The sequence below is a fragment of the Aulonocara sp. 'chitande type north' Nkhata Bay genome, linkage group LG1 (genome assembly GCF_057382095.1).
Source record: "Aulonocara sp. 'chitande type north' Nkhata Bay isolate Kocher_YH1m ecotype deep benthic linkage group LG1, A_spYH_male_GT1.1, whole genome shotgun sequence".
In the NCBI taxonomy this organism is placed as follows: Eukaryota; Metazoa; Chordata; class Actinopteri; order Cichliformes; family Cichlidae; genus Aulonocara; species Aulonocara sp. 'chitande type north' Nkhata Bay.
This window is the reverse complement of record NC_141344.1, coordinates 11,164,162-11,181,347: the sequence shown is the minus strand read 5'-3', so window position 1 is coordinate 11,181,347 and position 17,186 is coordinate 11,164,162. Positions and strand designations below refer to the sequence as shown.

Genomic DNA, 17,186 nt, shown 5'->3' with positions numbered 1-17,186 from the left:
GTCCTAAAGAGTAATTTTACAACAGCATTTTTTAATTCAAATAATATATTTTATCTAGCACTACATAATTTTTGTAATGCAAGCTCGAGAGATGCTACGTTTTATCTTCAAGAGCCAATCAAACTGAAAGACAACTCAAATTCTCAAGACCGCAGGTTTATAAGGGCTATGACAAATGACCATACAGAGTATTTTACTTCAATAAATAAATTTTTTATTACAAAAAGATTAAAAAACATACAGGAAGTATTGTTATAGAAAGTATGTAAATGGGAAACAGGTGAAACATTAAGAATTTCACTTAAGTCTGAATTTTTACTGTTACCAAAAAGTAAACATAACGGGGGTCTAACATCTTTTGCTACAGGAGGGAAAACAAGAAGTGAAGTTTCAGTTTAGAGAAGTGAAATTTTCACATTCTTCTTTTAGCAATCACACATTAAAAAAACAATAGTACAAGTCAACTAATGTTAGTCGGATCAATATTAGCTGCCTGGTGGATTTCACTTGTGTTAAGATAAAAACACAAACAAAAAAAAATTTAAAAACTTGATTACATGACAAAGTGAAATATCAGTTTTAAGGGCAAAAACAAACATGCTAAAAATTAAATGCACATACGTGTGCAGTAAAATAAGACTGGGGTTAAGAACTAGCTAACTAAGGACAAAAATTCAAAAAACAAAGAGACGTTTTATTGAAAGTAACGACGCTTAACAGTTTCTCTTCCTCCTGGCTCCTGCCTTGTCATCAAGTAGTCTAATAAAACAGATGAATCAGCTGAATTGGCGATCGATGTACTAATCCATTACTTTATGTAGCTTTTGCAGACAAGACACGAAAAGAGAACCATATTTCTCAAAACACACCACAAAGTTTAGGTAAAACAACCCCCCCCCCCCCCCCCCCCCCCCCCACACACACACACACACACGCACACAATACATTACAGGACAATAAGAGTTTTCACTAATATTGATATTATATGCATATTTATGAGGCTTCATTTGGCAGCATCAGTGGCTATTCAAAGGCACTGTATATCCCGCTTCCATGAGGAAAATACTCAAATGGTACAGCAGTTACAAAAACTTATAGTAAATGTCTGTTCCAAGTATTTACAAGTATCCGTGCCAGCAGGGCAGGTGTGGTGGGCGGTGTGTGTCCCCTCAAGATGTCCGGGTCCTTAGAGAGCTCATCCTGAGCACAGTGAGCTCAGCTACATTTGCATCCTGCATCTCCACATCTTGTTGGCAGCTTTCTCTGATTACATACACTATGAGACCCATACAGATGAAAATGAGGAGGACTATGCCTATAACCTAGGGTACAGAGGAGCACCACTTTGTTTAGTAAATATCAACATAAAAGGCATCATGTTGGTCAATAATCTCTATTAACAAAGCTATAAGAATGTTCACAGATGTAACAGCAATTAATATGTTCTATAGAGTGCATACTCAGAGATAAGTGCTCTCATTGTGTTCATCATATGCAGTGGTTTATTAACAAAAAAGTAATCTACTCACCTGAGAAAACACAAACAGCTGTTGTGAGCGGAGCATTAGTTCTTGTGTGGTGACATCTCCCTCTCTAATTGGCTCACACCATTTCTGTGGAGCTGCCTTGTCAACTAGTACAAATCTACCCTCCCAGTCTGTCATAGCACAAGCAAAGTATTGGCCATCGAGGAACAATAAAATCAGCCACACGATAGCGGGAACAAAACTGGAGAGGGACACAGTTTTCCTGCACCACATATCACATCTGCATCCTTGAATGATCAGCATCAAAGTGAAGGCCATGACGGCAGGAATGATGAAGAATGCTGATGAAAACAATCCGTTCCATTTAGGACTGCAAGGACACTCAAACTCCAGCTCCACCAGCTTCTCTAGTCCCATGAGGATAAAGCCAAAAGCCACATTTGATACCAGAGGACTGTTACTAAGTTCATTTTTCAGCCTGGTAAGCCATTGTTGTCTACTTTCCATACTAGATTGACCAAAGAATGAAGACAGTCGTTGTAAAAAACCCAAAAGAGGATCCTCCGTTGTGAACACATTGGCAACAGCTAAGTGATGCGTAATTAACGCATCCAGGGGTAAGTTTTCCCCTCAGGCAAAATGCCACACTTCCACTCTGATTGGTTTTGAACAAAAGAGGGTGTGCCGTCTGCTCTGACATTTCTATAGCTGATTGGGCTTTGTGAAGTTTCAGGTGGGGTTACTTTTTAAATGTGGTCTTCCATGGACAAACTGGAGGGAGGGCTGTAAAGTGGAGGGAAGTTTGTTCTGCAATTGAGCAAAGATTGGCATTTTCCAACAAAACACCCATGAAGGGGTAGCCATATATCCAAGGGCAGGCTTTTACATTGAAGAATCAATTTGCAATCCCCAATTCACACTGCAACAAAACAAAAACGAAGGGATTTCAAAATGAAAATCATATTCAGCTAAATAAAGGACACATAATTTACCACACATAGCTACAGTTGTTAGTGCTTGAAGTCCTCAAGCGTTTCCCCCATTTGCTACAAGTGTTTGGAATTACAAAAATGGATGCAAGTTGACACTTTTCTCTTTACCTCTACTGACCACGGGAGGTCGCCCATGCAGCGGGACAGCGCAGATTAAGGATAGAAGAGGATTACAGGAGGCCATGTTGAACTTTCAAGGGGATGTGGTACATACAGCTCCAGAGCACCCAGGCTAGGGATGTGATGACATAATTTATAAATGACCTCAGTGAGCTCAAGAGCATCACCATAATCTCCTCACGTTAAAACCTGGCAGTATTTAGGCGCAATGAATAAAGGTCAGGAAAAACACCACTGATAAAAACTAAATTGCTTTCAGCTGATCTTCATATACACCTCAACTTATTTATAAAAAAATCAATTATTCATACTCGTGTTATGGCAAGCACTTGACTACTGACCTGTCACTTTATAGGAGACGTTAATTTTGCAAGAGTTGTGGAACAGAGTTAGGGAATCATTTAGATTCAGACTGTAAAACAGTTATAGAAATAACTCTGAGAGGGACAAACATCCATTTCTAATGAGACACTATGAACACGAGCACCTGTCATCTCATAGAAATAATAATAATAATAAACTGTAATGGCTAAAGAGGCACATAATTACTGTCTGAGTTGCCAACACCATCAATTAGCTACATAGGATGTGATTTTGTGTATTCGTTCACGGTCATAAGCGCACTGGGCACGCGCAGCCTGTCGTTGCTGTCGTCGGTGTCCTACCAGCATCTGTTCCTCTTTTGGTATTAAAAATAGACCGGTGCTGATAACAGACTTATGTTTCGACTGCATCATTTGCCGTCGGGAATCTTTTGTGCGCTACTTTCATTTTAATCACCGAGCCGTGACCGCGAGAGCGCAAATGCGCATCGGTCTGCGCATCTTTGAATCTTCAGAACCACACTGTGGACAATCTCCCTGACATCCAAAGACCTCTCCCCCGCAATCCTACGAGGCTTCTTCGCCGTTTATGGCCGCACATCGGCATCCCTGAGCCGCCGGCCTCGTTCCGGACCTTTCACTCATCGCTGCTCTCAAAAGCTCTCAGAATCAGGGAGACATTTCTACACCAAATTGAAACCGTCCTCGGCTGGCTATTTTTAAAGAACCCGGTGCGATGCTGGGCCCGTCTCTCTAGATCTTGTGATCACTAGCCTGCACGATCTCTCCTCCCACATTCGTCCGATCAAGACCCCGGTACTCTGATCGAGCCCCAACGATGCATCGTAACGCAGTGATGCTGGCTGTGGTCCTTTTGGGGAACTTGATGCTACCTTTCATCTCTGCTCAAAACGGTAAGCAAACAGCTGTGACCATGACATTACTGTTACCATCGCATTGAGGGAAAGTGACTTGGCTTGTGTGAGGACGCGGAGGGAATTGTTTCTAAAGAGGATTTTGAGACCGCGTTAAAGCCATAGTTTCACACCAAGACTGCAATTAGACAGCAACATATATAATTTACTTAATGCCACGTTAACAAACACAAATACGACTGTGTTGACGTTTTTACAATGTTATTTATTGCTGTATTGAGTTTTGTTGGCGTGTTTGTAGGAATAATTTACTGTCGCAGATTATGCTGTGGAATACTAGTAAGTTTTTTTTTAGTTTTTTTTTTTTTACTAAGGTCTAAGATTTGCAGTTTACCTTCACTGCCCACATGAGGTAGTAACCTATGGCTGTCAGTTTTAAGTTTGTTTAGTCAAAGGGGGAATTGGTAGTAAGAGTATGTCAGGCAAGACTAACATGCTCTGGATGCTGATCAAGTGACATTGTCAGCAGCAAACACAGGCAAAAGATTCACCTGATGTGTCTTGTAAACACTACAAATACCAGGCCCTTCAGTGTCAAAGATGTGACTGAGCTTCTGATTGACTGAAACTGTTCTGTGTTATTCCACATTTTTTTTGCCATGCCAGCATAAATGATCATTTCTTGTGCAAATAATTCTGTCTGTGGGAAATTCTATAGTAAAACAAATAACAGTCCCATTTTTTAACATCAGATCTCCTACCAGATAGCCACAGTAAAATAAATAAATAAAAGTATTTGGCTGATAAGTATCATTTACGAAGAGATGAAAGGATACTTATTTGGCAGTTTTTGAAAAAATCAGTGTCTGTTAATCATAATAAAACTAGCATGACTTGGTTTAAACAAATGTCAGCAACATGCTGTTGGGTGTTCCAGGCTGTCGTCCTCTGATGCAGCATGTCCTGACTCCAAATTCTGTTGAATCACATCACCCAGAGGGTCTCACATATCAGCAGCCATTCATGAAATCAAGGTGGAGTCTTTATATTTTTAATGTTTTTAATGTTTAAGTATTTCTTTAGTAAGCGTGATTATGAAGACAGCATTAAGATGATATACTTCTGGAAACAAAGTGTTTAATCTCATAACTGACTCTTTTACGAATCTGATGTAGCCACATGTCAGAACCCACGTGCTCACAAACGAGTGACACTTAATCTGCTATCACAGAAAACTGTGGCAGAGAATTATGATGCATACTCATAATTTTAATGCTTAACGTCCACCTCGGCTTTGCTGCGGGGGATAATCGAACACCCACTATGCAAGAATTAATATAACATGTGTTTAGATGGTTGTTTGAGAACACTGTGAAAATTCCAGCTCTGTGGTTGCTAATTTTGCAAGTATTTCAGATCGAACATTTTCAACATTAGCTTAGTCTAATCAACATGGGAATAACAGCTTGCACTATTTTTATATAATACAAACAACAAAAATGCTAAAATAAATAAAGTGCTGCAACAAAAATCATGATAGTTTAAAAAAGTGCAAAAACAACCTATGTTTATTTAGCTTGGGGTGGACAGGAGACTCAAATACCAACATAGTTATATAACAAAATTATTACTCAAATTCTTGTCTTTCTTTATTGTTAATTTCTTTGAAGTGCCTGAAGTGAGTGTGCATACTGTGAGGCATTCTCTCATCTCGCTATCTGGAAAATCAAATACACAATAATTCCTCTATTGTTTGACAAAGCTCAAGTAATGTCTTTCCAGACACTTCCTCTGGTCTCTGCCCAGTTTTATTACCTACTCACTGAGGTCCAGTTCACACTACAGAAACACTCACACACACAATAACATCCAGTGGTCAGTGAGAGGCAGAGCTATGCCACTCAGGCTGTCTGTTTCATCTGTATTATGTAGAAATCACAGGTTTGGTAAGTGCAGTGATAAACTACTGTTAATACCAAAGGTAATATTTGCTCACATTGCATGCAAAGGCCATTTAATTTCTCTCACACAGTTCAGATTTAGGGTAATCGGTGCATGGCTTCTTATGCAATCCGAAATTTTCCTGTGATATTACAGAGTTCAGACAGTGATGTGGGGACAATAATAATTATAAGTGCATGAGATGTAATCACTGTATCTAGGAAGCAGAGGGAATTCAAGTCATTTCCTCATTCCCTGGGAAAAGTAGGCCCACATAGGTGCACAGTTTCTGTGACAGAAATTTGGAGGGACTGTAAATAGCATCCGTCCATTCTGCCTCGTTTCTATTTTTACCACCGAGACACAGCACTGAGAACTGTGGCTTTAAGGTCCTTTTGTGAAAGTGAATCCATTAACTCTTAATGGATGGCCTCCTTGTGCACAGCTGCCCGGCCCTCTAAAGAATCACTAGGTGGCTGTGGACTATTTAAGCTGAGAGATGATGTGATCTTGATGCAAAGAAGGTACTGGCTGTTGAGAAGGTAACTAGAGCTGACCTAAGGAAATGCCTTTGCCTCTTACATAATTTCCCCCTACGAATCACGTAGTCTACTCTTTTTTTGTTTTGTTTTTGCATCATCTGTGTTTGCATGAATCAAAACGTGGAGAAGGCATACTAAGATATTTTAAATAATGAACTGATATTATCACTTACATGTTCAAATGTAAACACTGTTTTCTGTCATTGAGGGGCTCAGTTAAGACTGAGCATATATGGCATCGAAGATGGCTTCTTCTTTGGGGTTTACTATCTACGTACAAAGATAGGAATGCTGACAAGCCACACCTAAATGCATTCCAACATGTAAGCAACAACCCTCTCAAAAAATGTAATAATAGTTTTCTTTGTCAATAAGTGACCTTCTTTTTCTGCTTTATGTCACTTAGGCATTATCTTCATCTGAAGCAAACAAAGCATTTTAAGATGGTTCATTTGTGAGTCTGGAAAATATGCTGTGGGACGGAAGCCAAACTCGTACACTGAGTCATGCCTGCCCACTGTGAAATGTGATATGGCCTGTAGTGATTAGGAGCACCATTGCACTTTATTAAACACATTGCAGGCATACAAAATAATGATGCACATCTGTAACACACACTGTGATTAAAAAAGAACAAAACAAAAAAAAACCCCAACATATATATATATATATATATATATATATATATATATATATATATAAAAAAAACAAAAAACACCCAGCACGCCCCTGCGGGCGGTTTATCCTTCAAGCTCGGGTCCTCTACCAGAGGCCTGGGAGCTTGAGGGTCCTGCGCAGTATCTTAGCTGTTCCCAGGACTGCGCTCTTCTGGACAGAGATCTCCGATGTTGTTCCCGGGATATGCTGGAGCCACTCGCCTAGCTTGGGAGTCACCGCACCTAGTGCTCCGATTACCACGGGGACCACCGTTACCTTCACCCTCCACATCCTCTCGAGCTCTTCTCTGAGCCCTTGGTATTTCTCCAGCTTCTCGTGTTCCTTCTTCCTGATATTGCTGTCATTCGGAACCGCTACATCGATCACTACGGCCGTCTTCTTCTGTTTGTCTACCACCACTATGTCCGGTTGGTTAGCCACCACCATTTTGTCCGTCTGTATCTGGAAGTCCCACAGGATCTTAGCTCGGTCATTCTCCACCACCCTTGGGGGCATCTCCCATTTTGACCTCGGGACTTCCAGGTTATACTCGGCACAGATGTTCCTGTACACTATGCCGGCCACTTGGTTATGGCGTTCCATGTATGCCTTGCCTGCTAGCATCTTGCACCCTGCTGTTATGTGCTGGATTGTCTCTGGGGCATCTTTACACAGCCTGCACCTGGGGTCTTGCCTGGTGTGATAGACCCCAGCCTCTATGGATCTTGTACTCAGAGCTTGTTCTTGTGCTGCCATGATTAGTGCCTCTGTGCTGTCTTTCAGTCCAGCTTTGTCCAGCCACTGGTAGGATTTCTGGATATCAGCCACCTCCTCTATCTGCCGGTGGTACATACCGTGCAGGGGCCTGTCCTTCCATGATGGTTCCTCGTTTCCCTCCTCTTTCTTGGGTTTCTGCTGCCTGAAAGACAAGAAAGCTCCTTACCATATATATATATATATATATATATATATATATATATATACCACCCTGCTGTGCATTCAGATTCACTCCTGGCATTTCCGCAGTTTAGCTTCTGGCCTCTGATACTTACTGGTCTCGTAGCTGGGAACAACCCCAGCTATGTGTGCTGCACAAGGACTCAGGGTCAGAGAGAATATTCAATTAGGATGTTACTTTGATTTATGTGGAGCCAAACTTTCTAATGGGCATGAGTGTTTTTCAAGTGATATAGCACAACAGAAAACCTATTAGCTGATTTACAGCTCACATTTATCGTGACAATAGTTCTAACTAAAAGTACAGTAGGAGACTTGGGAATAGCATTTGTCACCTTGTGTGGTAGACAGTACTTTGAGCACACTAGTGTAGTTCTTATTTCTGGAATTATTGTATTGTTACATCAAATAATTTAAACTCCCTTGCTTTCACTTTTGAGCAGAAGTAGGAAGTGTTTAGTGGTTTTATGGGATTAAAGAATTTTTACCCCCCGCACAAGGTTTATTGGGATTTAAATCTCATTAAACTGTTGCCTCTCGTCTGTGATCCCAATATCAGATTCAAGTGTTACCAGTAGAACTGAAATGGTGAGCCTGAGGCCTACCTTTTCTGAAAACCTAGCTTGCAAGTTTTAATTACAATTATATGTGAGTCAGAAAACATGTATTCTATAACTTGTATACTTTTTACTCAGAAATATGTGAACACTGAAAGAATTTTATTAGCATTTATACATCTTTTTATTCCAGATGTTAGTCCTGACCCTCTAGTAGCTATATACATTTCATGCATATATTCATTTTGGCATATATTAATATTTTAGAGACTCTGAAGCTTTAGTGAAGTGGTTTTAAGAGTAATTCTGTTTACTCTACTGAAGCATCCACAACCAATTAGCAATAGATTTCATATGTAGTAGTTATTTTACCAGACTCGATGTACAGAATTAATATTTGGGTTTTAGCTTTGATTTTCTAACAACCAAGCTTTTTAATGCCATATATTTGCAACAATGATAAAAACAGTTAAGTTTCAGTACTGCTCTTTTCTCAAACATGCTTCTAGCGTTTTAAAGATGAGTTTCATACATACACCACTTCGTGTTTGGTAAGTATTTAAAGCAGGACAACTTTTAGAAGTGGTTACTAGTGATGTAATATGCTGGTCATTTGGTAGGCGTTAGTGTTCAGAAACATGGAATTAGGGTTAATTAAAGTTTTAATGATCTCAGTGAAAAAATACATTCATAAAACCGATCCCATATGTATGTGGAGTCCTCAAATGTAAAGACACTGTTGCTGATCTAGGCATATGGAACTTACGCAATATCATGAGTCCATCTGCTAAGCTGTTATTAATGTTATATCTACAGCAGTCAAGAATAGCCTCTGTGCTGCAAATTTTAGTACCAGGGGATACTATCATTATCAGCTTTTACAATAAAACTGACTACAAGGCATTTCTTTGCTCCACTGAACTTAGGTGAAGTGTTGAAATATGCACCAACGTGAACTGGTGACTTAATTTCAGTTGGGGCCTGAATGGGATACTTCCCGTTTGTCTTGTTAAATGATTTATTCTAAATAGTGACTTTATCTAAATATGCACAAACTCACAGACCTGTATTGGATGTTTTTTTTAAATATATTTCTCCATTGCTTATGCTCCATGTTGTGTCCTGCACTTTATTTTAGCTCTGCGTTTTGTAAAACAGTTTTTTTCATTCATCCTACTAGATACCCAAAGCACATAGAAGCTCTTACTTAAGCCTAATCTGATGATCTCTGATGATTGCCTACAGAATTTGCTTGACAAATAGATTCCTGATCTTCCTCACTTGTTTTGTGGCACCTGTGAGGGCAGAACATGTTACAGTTTTATGATTATTTTTGATATTTGGAGATTGGTGACCTTAGCTCACTCTGAGGACGGCTAATCCTCAAATCACCCTGAAATCATATCTAGATTTTCTTTAAAAACTGGTGTTTAGATGATATATTCACACAGTTTTTTAAAATGAAAAAGTGAAAATCAAAATAAGTTATAATGTGACAAACCCAAGAAGTTTCCTGAACTTTAAAAATCCCCTTTTAGGCCACTATTGTGAAAGTTTTCAAGCATAACTGACAGGGGATTTCTAAAAATCACCCCGCAGTTCTTCAGCTGAGACACCTGAGTTAGAAAACACAAACACTGCAGTTGTCTTTACTCGCGAGGACGGTCATAGAGCGCTCGTACTCCAGACTCGCGCTGTATTACTGTCTGCGTTTTTTATTTATACAAGCTTGTGTGTGTGTACAAAGATCACAAAGTTATTCTAAGAACTCAGAGCTGAGGTTCCCCTTTTCTAAGTCTGCATGTTCTTATAAAAGAGGACGGTGTTAGTTGCTTATCACACAAGAGTTCATGTCAAAAGTCACATAGACATTTGCCTAGTCATCAATAAAAGAACACATTTCATGAAGCTGATCACACTATATACAATTTTCTTTTAACAATAACAAAGACAACCAAATACAAACACTGGGCAAAACTATGACACATTTCAAATGACCTGTATATATATATATATATATATATATATATATATATATATATATATATATATATATATATATATATATATATATATATATATATATATATATATATATATATATATATATATATATATATATATTTGTCACAGCATCAATCATGTAAAACAAAGTGCTCTCACATTCACAAACTTAAACGCTTGCAAATACACACACGCACACACATTATACATAACTAGTTCATTGGCCCTAGGGGGTTTCCTACCCTGTGCTTTCTCTGTCTGTGTTGTGGGACTGTGGACGGGGATCCAGGTTGTAGGCAGGCAGCTGACTCACTCTCAGGCTGCATGGCGGTGGTGTGGGGCTTGTTGTCAGTTCTCAGGGGAGCTTTCTTCTCTACCTGCATGAAAAGAGCATGTAGGCTTTAATAACTGTGACTTCCATTCAGCTTTAGACAGAGCGTGTTACAGACGACTGTAGGTTATTTTGCGATAGTACTGTACAAATGTCAAATGGAGGTTAAGTAAGCTAAAACATTTGACACTGTAGTTCTATGACATGACGGGTTTCATTATTTTTTTAGTTTGGGATCATTTAAACCATTCAATCATATAAGATTTTGACTTTCCTGATTAAATGAGTAGAATTTGAGGTAATAAAGGTTGTCACAATAACAAACTTTATTTTCCCTGAAGGAAAAAAAAGAATATTTCGACATACTATCAATTCATATTATTGCCCTGGTCATCCATGCCCACCTGCAGTGGTTCCACTCCCCATCAGTGAGCCCATTCCACAGTTTGAGTCCCACTGCTCATATTTGTTTCATTTAATGTAGTTTTCCTTTGAGGGTATAGCATATAAAAACATCCACAGCTGACTTTGCTGCTGAAAAGCAGACAGCTTAGGTTGTAGCCAGTTATGTCAGTTCAGCCATTTTGTTGGCTTTATAATTTGCAAAAAAGAAAAGAAATTGCAGGTACTGTTATAATGCACAACAACCTGATAAGACATTGGTGTGGGTAAGGGGAGATTGACTGAAATTAGTCACATTTAGCAACAGAGCACGTGAAAATGTACTGTGGTACATGAAAGTATAACTGTGACACAGATACCATCTCAGTTTTCGGAGCTATCTTTAAAACCTACAGACAGAATGTAAATGATACTCTAAAGATTTTTGGAGTAAACATTTCTGCAGTCTCTGCAGACCTTTCAAGTGCCTGAAATATAAGCAGAGCCTTTATTTGCATGCCTTCAGTAGCTGATGAGCAGCATACAGGATCTCTCCTCACAGACGAGTCTACTTCTTGTTAGACTTTTTTGATAGATCATTCCAGATGTCAGGCTGTTATCTACACCATGTTATATTCTGTTTTTTATTTGCATACACTGTGCACAAACAGCAAATCTGACTTTCTAATGTGATGCAAGTTCACCAAGTCCCTTGCACCAAAGTTTGTTTTCAATATTGTGTATTTTGAGGAATTAGACCACACCCAACCTCAGGCAGTATTTGTGTATAATGCATAAAATTAATTTAGACTTATTTTATTCATAAGTTTTGCAATTCTAATGTTGTTTGACTTAACATTAATAAATAACGGTTAAAAAGTTAAGTCATTTCCACATAACTGCAGTTCACACTCTCAGTTTTATATTGTTGGAACTTTAATGTATGTGCATTTTATTTTTAGTTGTGGACAGGCAGAAGTATAAATTTGAAATCATATCCCCCCAGGCTCTCAGCACCTACTTAGTAATATAAATACTGGTTATTATTACATGACTACAACAAAAATGGAATCAGCTTTGCAAAATGTGTTTATCACCAAGCTATCACCAAGCTGCTGAGATCATTCCACCAGTCATACCACCATTCTCTGTCACTTCTCGTCTCCCAACATGATTTGAAATGAATAAGTACCAGCTGGCTGCTTTGCGTTTTGTTTTCACTGCCAGTGTAAGCTCCTTGTTTAAACAACTTGAAAATTGGTCTGCTCATTGGCCTGGTGTTTGTGTAGTTTGTTTCTATGAGTATTTCTCCAGAGTCTCCCTGGGCTTGAATTTAAATTGAGTCGTCAGTTTCTTTACACCTTGGAGGACATTCATTATGTTTTTTTGGTTTTTTTGAGTAGTTATACTGTAATTTTGTGATCTCATGCATGGATGACTCTAGTTGTATGTGTCATGTGACACAGCCGGTTACTGAGAGTGAGATAGTAAGTGTTCAGTTATACTGAAATATTGCTTTAAATGTGTAGGTGGAAAGGCTAGGATTCACCCTGTGGGATAATGTGGTGAGCTTGATGGGCCCAGATGTTTCCAGAGAAAAGAAACAAATGCTAATTACTCTGCATATCTCTAGGCATTGCACATAGTTGTTGCACCTAATATCCCCAGACACATCTCTAGCAGGAAGACTGCATTTTTTTAAAGATTTTTGCTAAATTCTCTTCAAAAATTGTATTTTCTATTAGAAATGTTATTTTCGCTTGGCTTTATGTAACCAGGGAGTTGTTGGGTAGCACCCTTGAAATCATTTCATTAAATTAAATTAATAATTTCTTAAAACATTGATAATTTTTCCTTTAAACTAACAGCCCTGAAAAATGCTTTGTGTTTTGGCATTATACAAATGGACTTTTTACTCATTCACCTGTTAGTTAAACCTTAAATCAAATATTTTAAATGAAATATTAGTGGATTTATTGTGGGGGTGAATACTGCAGTTACACTCCTTCCTTGGGCTTCTACAAGCTTATCTGTTCGTGCGCCTAAGATACATAACTTTGAGGAGGACAGACAGATCTAGGAGGGCCTGTAAGCCGTTGTATTTAGACACAACAAACAGTCTAGCACTCGGGAGACCTAAGGCTTTTCATTCCCATTTCCTGTACCAGAATTGAGGGCAGTGTTAAGGCAGCGTATTTTTCTAATGATTTAAGCACGTGTGGTTTACAGCTGACAAAGCTATAGGGCCAGCAGAGAACAGTGTCTGTGGCCCAGGTGATTTGTCATTAAATCGGGTTCATTAAGTCTGCCAGTGTTTTGCTGGGCTAACTACTGACATGGAACAGGGTTGTGAATCAGGCACAGATCCATGCCTATGGATGCCATGGGTGGATTATGGAATTTTTTGTGAAATTCACCATATTTCATGTTTCGTATATAACACACAAAGACAGTCAGGCAGTCTGTCTGAGCGGCAGACTTGGGAGATCGCATACCAGTATTGGAGAGATGAGGGCATATTCAAGTTTCACATTACGATGGAAAAGCTAGTTGAACTCAGACTGTGTTATACCACTGTGACCATATGTGAATTTTGAAAACCTGCTCTTAAAGTCTAGCTTATCCAAAATGTAAGCAGCCTGACCTAATTTCTAGCATTAGCAGGAAGAGCTGATATGGATGAAAAGAGATTATAATGCATACATACAGTTACATTTATTTAGGACAATTTTGGTGAAGTACTTTACATAGGCAATATGAAAATTGACAAAGGCAGATCTTTTATTTATTACTTTCCATGCTAAATGTTTACAAAATACAAAAAAAAAATCATTTCATTTACAAGCATTAGTGCTTGTTGCATTGCTAAGAGTGGAGCACACACAATCTGACGTATATTCAATTTCCTCCTACAGTTCAGTGGCATACATGTTTTGTGAACTGGTGTAAATACCCTCTGAGTGTGAAAGGGGGTGTGAATATGTTTGTCTGTCTCTATGTGTTAGCCCTGTGACAGACTGGCTGCACCTCACCTCTCAGCCAACATGTGCTGGGATAGACTCCAGCAACCTATGATCCTAAAAAAAAGATCAGTGATTTTGGAAAACAAATCGATGGTTATAGGAAACTGATATTTTTATTTATTCATGATACTTGTCTAACTAACAAGCTAAAATCTTTGTTGGAGGTAATAACTGCATGCAACGGTTAAATCTCCAATATTTTGTTATTTCGTTTGAGAGTTCAACAGTTAAATATCATTTCTTCCTCTGACAGGGTGGCATGAAAAGTGAGTTCAAGGTAAACCTTTCTTGATCATTGCGTTTGAAAAATCTGTTTTGGATTTGTTACAGTGTTTGCATTCAGTAGTACCAAATACATATAACATGATATTTTCACCTTAATGTTGTCAAATAGGTGTGATGCCCTGACTACTAGGACACAATAGCTGAAAATAGAGTTAGGTCATTGTTCAATTGGCAAACAAGCCATTAAAAAAACGATTAAGGTACATGGCACTAGGTGAACAGTTCCCCTTCTCTATATTCTTGTGTCTATGGACTGCATTTAATGTACTGATGTTGTCTTTTTGTTCAAGAATATACACATGAAAGGTACATCCCATATCTTCGTATGGTTACGTGTGAAAGAGACAAAAAGAAAAGGCAAACAAGATATCAAGCACTATTTGCAGCTGGCACTGTTTTGCGACTGGTTGACTATGACTTTGTGTGACAGTTGGCCTTAAGTGGGCCAGGGAACCTTGACGTTGAATGGACTGGATTTACAGAATCATTAACCTTTTTTTTAACCTATCAATAATTTCAGGCTTGCTGCTTTTTGATTTGCCTTTAATCATCCTCTCTTTTGTTTATATGTTCTCTGATCCTATTAATTTCCTTCTCTTTTCCTTGGCCTTTCCATGCCTTCCTTCTGCTCTAACCCTCTTCTACCCTTTCCTTCCCTGCCATCCTGATACGCTTTTCCTCTCTAGCTGGGTTTGTCAAGTCTCCACTCTCAGAGACTAAGCTTACAGGAGACACCTTTGAGCTGTACTGCGAGGTGGTCGGTTACCCCACTCCAGAGATCCAGTGGTGGTATGCTGAGGTCAACCGAGCTGACTCCTTCAAGCAGCTGTGGGACGGAGCCCGCAAACGTCGGGTATCTATCAACACAGCCTACGGCACCAATGGAGTCAGTGTGCTCGGTATCACACGCCTCACACTGGAGGACTCTGGGACCTATGAATGTCGGGCAAGCAACGACCCCAGGCGCAATGACCTCCGACAAAACCCAGCCATCACTTGGATCCGCGCCCAGGCCACCATTTCGGTGCTACAGAGTGAGTGGTCTATGTCCCATAGTATCTAGATGGTCAACAAACTACAAATCCCCACTCCCAACCACTCAAGGCTGTTAAAACCTCTCAAGAGCTCACCCTCACTGCAACAGTCACTGGCCAGGCTTGAAAAAAATGAAAAAAAACCCCCAACATTATTCAAATTCCTTTCTTAACTTGATTTATAACTTTCTAACTCTTAACAGAAAAAAAAAATTTCAAATTGTATAAATGGCTTTCTTTTTGTGTTTTGTTTTCATTAATATTAAATTAGATTTGGTAAATATTTCTGTTCTCTTTCTGTTCACTAGATTCCCTGTCTTTCCAAAATCCATTGAGCATCTTGTTGTAAATAACCACAAACCCAGGAACTTTACCCAGTCTCAATCTGCATTTTCTTCTTTCTACCCGCAGCAAACCTTTGTTCTTACTGTCTCATTTGTCCTTTTACAATATTTTGATCATTATCTATTTCTCTGTATCCTAATTCCGACCCATTTCCTATTCCTAAATTTATTTGTGATACTTATTGCTTTAACATTAAGCTGTGTCTCTTACATTGTGTGGCTTGTTTTGTTTACTTCAAAGACCTGCCTGCTAAATGCAGTGGAAATCTAGCGGTGCTTTGAAGTAATGGTGCTTTTCTTTTGGCTTTCTCACTCTGGGCACGGTGCAAATGGGACTGAAAGAAGACACAAGGAGGGCTCTGCTAAGGTGTAAAACAGTGATTCCTGCTGTCAACTCCTTCCTGATAAAAGCAAACATTTTCTGCTTTCAAATTTGTGTGTGGTAATCCAATAAAGGATGGAAATGTAAGGGAGCTGTGCATGTCTCTCTCCAGATGAGACAGACTTAACTTGTACACAACAGCCCCTCTGGACCTCCCTGTGCAATGTGTTACCTTGTGCCTTCTCAGCCATGAAGAGTGTGACTGTGAATCAGTAATGACATTATATCCTTTAACCCTCTACTCAATTCACTCAAACAGTCATACAAACTGAGTTTTAACTGGACCCTTCTATCCTGTGCATGCTTCAGTGCTCTGCCCACTAGAGCACAGGGACATGTGGAATGTTGTTAGTCACAGTGAAGCTATCGGAAAAGTTTAGATGAGTCTGATTTTTGCTGGCTCTTCTGATTGGACTGACATATTTTGATTCACGTGTGAGTGCTATTTGTTAGGATTGGGGCTGATTTAATTTACGCCCTCATTCAAAATGGTGAAAAGGGCACTAGGGTTGTGGTTAGCAGTTCACTTGGGTTATTTGCATGTTATTTTCTCTCCAAATCCTTCAGGTCCTAAATATATTCTGTCATTACTGAGGAGTAAATGTTTTATCCATATACATGTAGTATGCAAATATTACATGTATATTACAGGCTATACATTATAGCCTAGCAATAGTTTGTCACTCAGGAAATGTGCAACAGTCTGGTTGTCTTGTTTATTTTGGTCCCTTTTTCCCTTAATTTACTTTGTTAATGTGCATCACTCCAGAGAATATGCCAAAAAGATCTAAATATGTAAATATATATGCAGTATTTGATTTCAGCTACAAGGCTTTTTTTAATTACTGAAAAAAACGAAATCTACTGCAGATACATTTGTTATTGTGTATGTGCCTAATTAACATGTGTTTAAAGTGATACTGTACCCAAAGCTATGAAACACTCAAATAT

General features: G+C 38.9%; 2 protein-coding genes across 2 annotated transcripts in view; one reads left to right on the top strand and one right to left on the bottom strand.

Annotated features, from left to right (window-relative positions):
* Positions 1–956: 956 nt before the first annotated feature.
* On the bottom strand, positions 957–3,936 carry LOC147338706 (calcium homeostasis modulator protein 6). The gene is made up of 2 exons (XM_086267588.1): positions 1,530–3,936; positions 957–1,322 (listed from the first exon to the last, which is right to left on the bottom strand). The coding sequence occupies exons 1-2, from the start codon at positions 1,992–1,994 to the stop codon at positions 1,170–1,172; spliced, it is 618 nt and encodes a 205-aa protein (XP_086123714.1). The 5' UTR covers positions 1,995–3,936; the 3' UTR covers positions 957–1,169.
* The window catches only part of nptnb (neuroplastin b), a 26,416-nt gene continuing 12,467 nt past the window's right edge, over positions 3,238–17,186 (top strand). The window contains exons 1-2 of the mRNA XM_086267478.1: positions 3,238–3,836; positions 15,162–15,509. Coding sequence (XP_086123604.1) covers positions 3,761–3,836; positions 15,162–15,509 — 424 coding nt within the window. The 5' untranslated portion in view covers positions 3,238–3,760. The remainder of the gene's footprint in view (positions 3,837–15,161; positions 15,510–17,186) is intronic.

What these genes read in the sequence shown, in the direction of transcription:
- LOC147338706 (XM_086267588.1), bottom strand. Translation starts at nt 1,994, where the DNA reads ATGGAAAGTAGACAACAATGGCTTACCAGGCTGAAAAATGAACTTAGT. An exon ending in AGCTGTTTGTGTTTTCTCAG is followed by an intron (nt 1,323 to 1,529) that starts GTGAGTAGATTA and finishes TCTGTACCCTAG; the next exon opens with GTTATAGGCATAGTCCTCCT.